The 3,304-nt window shown below is 44.8% G+C and overlaps 1 protein-coding gene across 1 annotated transcript; it reads right to left on the bottom strand.

Moving 5' to 3' along the window:
• Positions 1-1,030: 1,030 nt before the first annotated feature.
• On the bottom strand, positions 1,031-1,471 carry LOC130744495 (uncharacterized). The gene has a single exon (XM_057596675.1). The coding sequence runs from the start codon at positions 1,469-1,471 to the stop codon at positions 1,031-1,033; it is 441 nt and encodes a 146-aa protein (XP_057452658.1).
• Between the last annotated feature and the right edge of the window lie 1,833 nt (positions 1,472-3,304).

Below are 3,304 nucleotides of genomic sequence, written 5' to 3'. Positions count from 1 at the left end.
AGCTATCATTCAGGGACAAAATTAAATAACTTGACGTAGACTGATCAGTTATACATATTTAAAAAATGCATATTACTTTTTATTTCTATTTTCATGTGTTTTTTTGTAATTGGAAAATAAAAAATGATTGTTTTACTATAAATGAATTCTTTTAATTATTTCTTAAGTGAATTTTCAAAAATAAATGGCTCCTAACATTTAGCCAACAAACCGCATTGGGCTGGGCTGGGAAATTAGGCACAAATTGTGCCAAACTCCCAGGATTGACATGTATTTAACCCACAAGTATATCATACCATATCAAATAATAGCGATAAGGTTTGGCTGATCTATTTTTTCATGGGCTTAGTGTTACGGTTGTAATTCCTCTTAGGTGTTTTTTGCAAGTAATTTTATCTTAATATCTTTTAGTTCTAATTCTGTTTAAATGTATTAAGAAGTCGATGGTTTAAGTGTATATGACCTGTCTTGTAAGTTGGTTTGGGTCATGACCTAAGTTCCTTCATTCAATATATGAAAGGTCAATTGTAAGTACCGTTAGAAAATCCCCATATCAAATGAATCACGAACCATTGAAGAAAAAAAATAATATGTTTTTCTCTGTAAAGAATTGTTCAATTTTTTTTTATAACAAGAGCTTAAAGAGAACAAAAAACAAAAGAAAACAACCCCTAATGCCTACTGTGCACCGCACCCCGGCGATCCGCAACCAGCAACGGAACAATCCCTTGAGGAAGATCCTCAAAAACCTCCAGGTGTGTTGACAGACCAACACCCAATTTCGCCATGAAATCAGCTGCTGCGTTCCCCTCTCGCAACAAATGACGACAACTCACGTCCCAATCTCGCTACAAGAGACCTTTGACTCGATTAAGAAGCGCTCCATACCGGTGGAAAGGAGAATGCTCAGCCGTGATGAGGCCCAACGCTACTTGCGAGTCTGTGAAAACCTATATCTTCATGTACCCTCTGTCCCAGCAAACCTCAAGGCCATGAAGAAGCCCAAGCAATTCCGCATGGAAGCTATTTGTCACACCAATGTGGCCAGCAAAGCCAAACAACCAAACTTCATTACTGTCCCGAGCCACACCCCAAACCCCGACATACCGAGATTCCCCAGCGAGCTACCATCAGTGTTCAACGCAACATATCCTTCCCTTGGAAACTGCCATTGCACAAGCCTGACTTGACGAGCACTAGTCGTGCTAGGATGTGTGTGTCTAATCACCTCCCACAACGAATGCACCTCACGAACCACACGATGAACCTCCCGCAAATCACCCGCGAAATAGAATCTGCACCGCTGCTTCCACACCACCCACGTAGTAGCCAACAACGCCGTGAGGCCAAACCCATGAAACATCGCAATCCAAGAGCCAAAATCAGCAGGCACGAAGAAGCTAGTTGGAAGCACAAACCGAATTGCACGCCAAATCTTAGTAGCCAACGGACAGTCACGAACACAATGCATGAGAGTCTCTGGCACTAACTTACATCTCTGACAAATATCTGGTGGAGCCATATGTCTGTACGCCAGCCTCCATCGTTGGAACGACATTATTCAAAGCTTGCCACACAAAAAATCTGATATTCTCCGGTATTGGCAACTTCCAAATTTCTGCCCAATTATGCCCTACAGTCATTGGAGTATCCTCTTTACCCAACAACCATTGGTAGCCTGCTTTCACCGTATAGTCCCCATCCACGTTATGATCCCACAGTAGGAAATCCTTTGTAGTCGCATCACACACCACATGACTGCACTTTCTTAGAAAGCTCGCGAGCTCAACCGGGATAACTGTATAAAGGCTTGCCGCATCAAAACTTCCTGACCCAAACACATCCCCAAGTTGGACTTGAAGATCATGCACATCCACATAAGGGACGCGATCACACAAACGGCCAAAAGGGGACCAATCACCAAACCATAAAGAGGTCTGCCCACTACCAACACGCAGGATGTAGCCCACATGCAACACTTTCTTAGTCTTCATGACAGCCTTCCAGAACGGGGAACCCTCTAAATGATCAGCAGAAAGAATACCTGGCCCAGCTACGTACCTGGCCTCAACAGTTCGCACCCAAAACTTGTTAGCTCGATGCACCAAAGCCCACAAGTGTTTCCCCAACAAAGTCGTACTCTTCATCCTCGCTGAACGAATCCCAAGGCCACCACACCTGCGCGGCTGAACTAGCTTCTTCCAAGACAACAAAGGAATCCCAGCACCAGCCGCATTACCCCACACGAACCTGCGCACCACAGCATCAATTTGATCACATATCGACTGAGGCAGCCAATAGAGTTGCATGACATAGACCGCGATGGTTGTGAGAACTGACTTGGCCAAAGTTACTCGAGCCGGTTTGTTCAGGAGATTAGATTTCCATGTTGCAAGCCTAGCCGCCACACGATCCACAACAAACTAGAAATCTTCTTTCCTAGCCCTTCCAAGGTGAATTGGGAAGCCCAGGTACTTCCCGACATCATTCGAGAACGAAATAGAGGTAAGAGACACAATCCTCTCCTTCAAAGCACCATCTACACACCAAGACGTCATGGCCCTAGATTTTGCCAAATCCACCTTAAGCCTTGATGCCCTACAAAACCGATCCAACACCGCTCGTGCCATTCAGATTTGAGCCACCTCAGCCTTGGCAAAATAGAGGACATCGTTCGCAAAGAACAAATGAGTTATTCCTGGTCCACCCTGCGAAATAGTTACCGGCTTTCACCTACCCGCTCCTACCTCATGTTGTATCATATGAGCCAACCGCTCCATGCACAACACAAATAAATACGGAGACAAAGGGTCACCTTGGCGAAGGCCACTCGATGCACGAAAGGAAGGCAAACGCGTTCCATTCCAAATTAGAGACAAAGAAGAGGACGTAATACAAAACAGGATGAGAGCAATGGTTTGGGGAGGGAACCCAAACTCTTTCAATGTATCCTCTAAGAACCTCCAATCAACCCAGTCGTAGGCTTTTTCTAAGTCAAGTTTGAAAATCACATTCTTGCTTCTCTTCCTCTTAGCTCGCATAAAATGCACAACCTCCTGCAGTATTATCGCATTATCAGTTGTTCCTCTTCCCGGGATAAAACTGCTTTGAAGAGGGCCTACAATCTCCTGAAGACAACCCCGAAGGCGAAGAACCAACACCTTAGTGATAATTTTGTAAACCACATTACACAAGCTGATGGGCCTCAATTCCCTAAAGGTCTTAGGAACATCCACCTTAGGTATAAGGGCAACCAAGGTTTCTGACACAGCCGAGTCAAAGCTCCCTGGCAAAAGCATCTCGG

This window comes from Lotus japonicus, chromosome 3, assembly GCF_012489685.1.
Source record: "Lotus japonicus ecotype B-129 chromosome 3, LjGifu_v1.2".
Classification (NCBI taxonomy): Eukaryota; Viridiplantae; Streptophyta; class Magnoliopsida; order Fabales; family Fabaceae; genus Lotus; species Lotus japonicus.
This window is presented reverse-complemented; position numbering and strand designations above follow the sequence as displayed.

Coding starts and splice junctions, on each gene's coding strand:
- LOC130744495 (XM_057596675.1), bottom strand. CDS start 1,471: ATGCATTGTGTTCGTGACTGTCCGTTGGCTACTAAGATTTGGCGTGCA.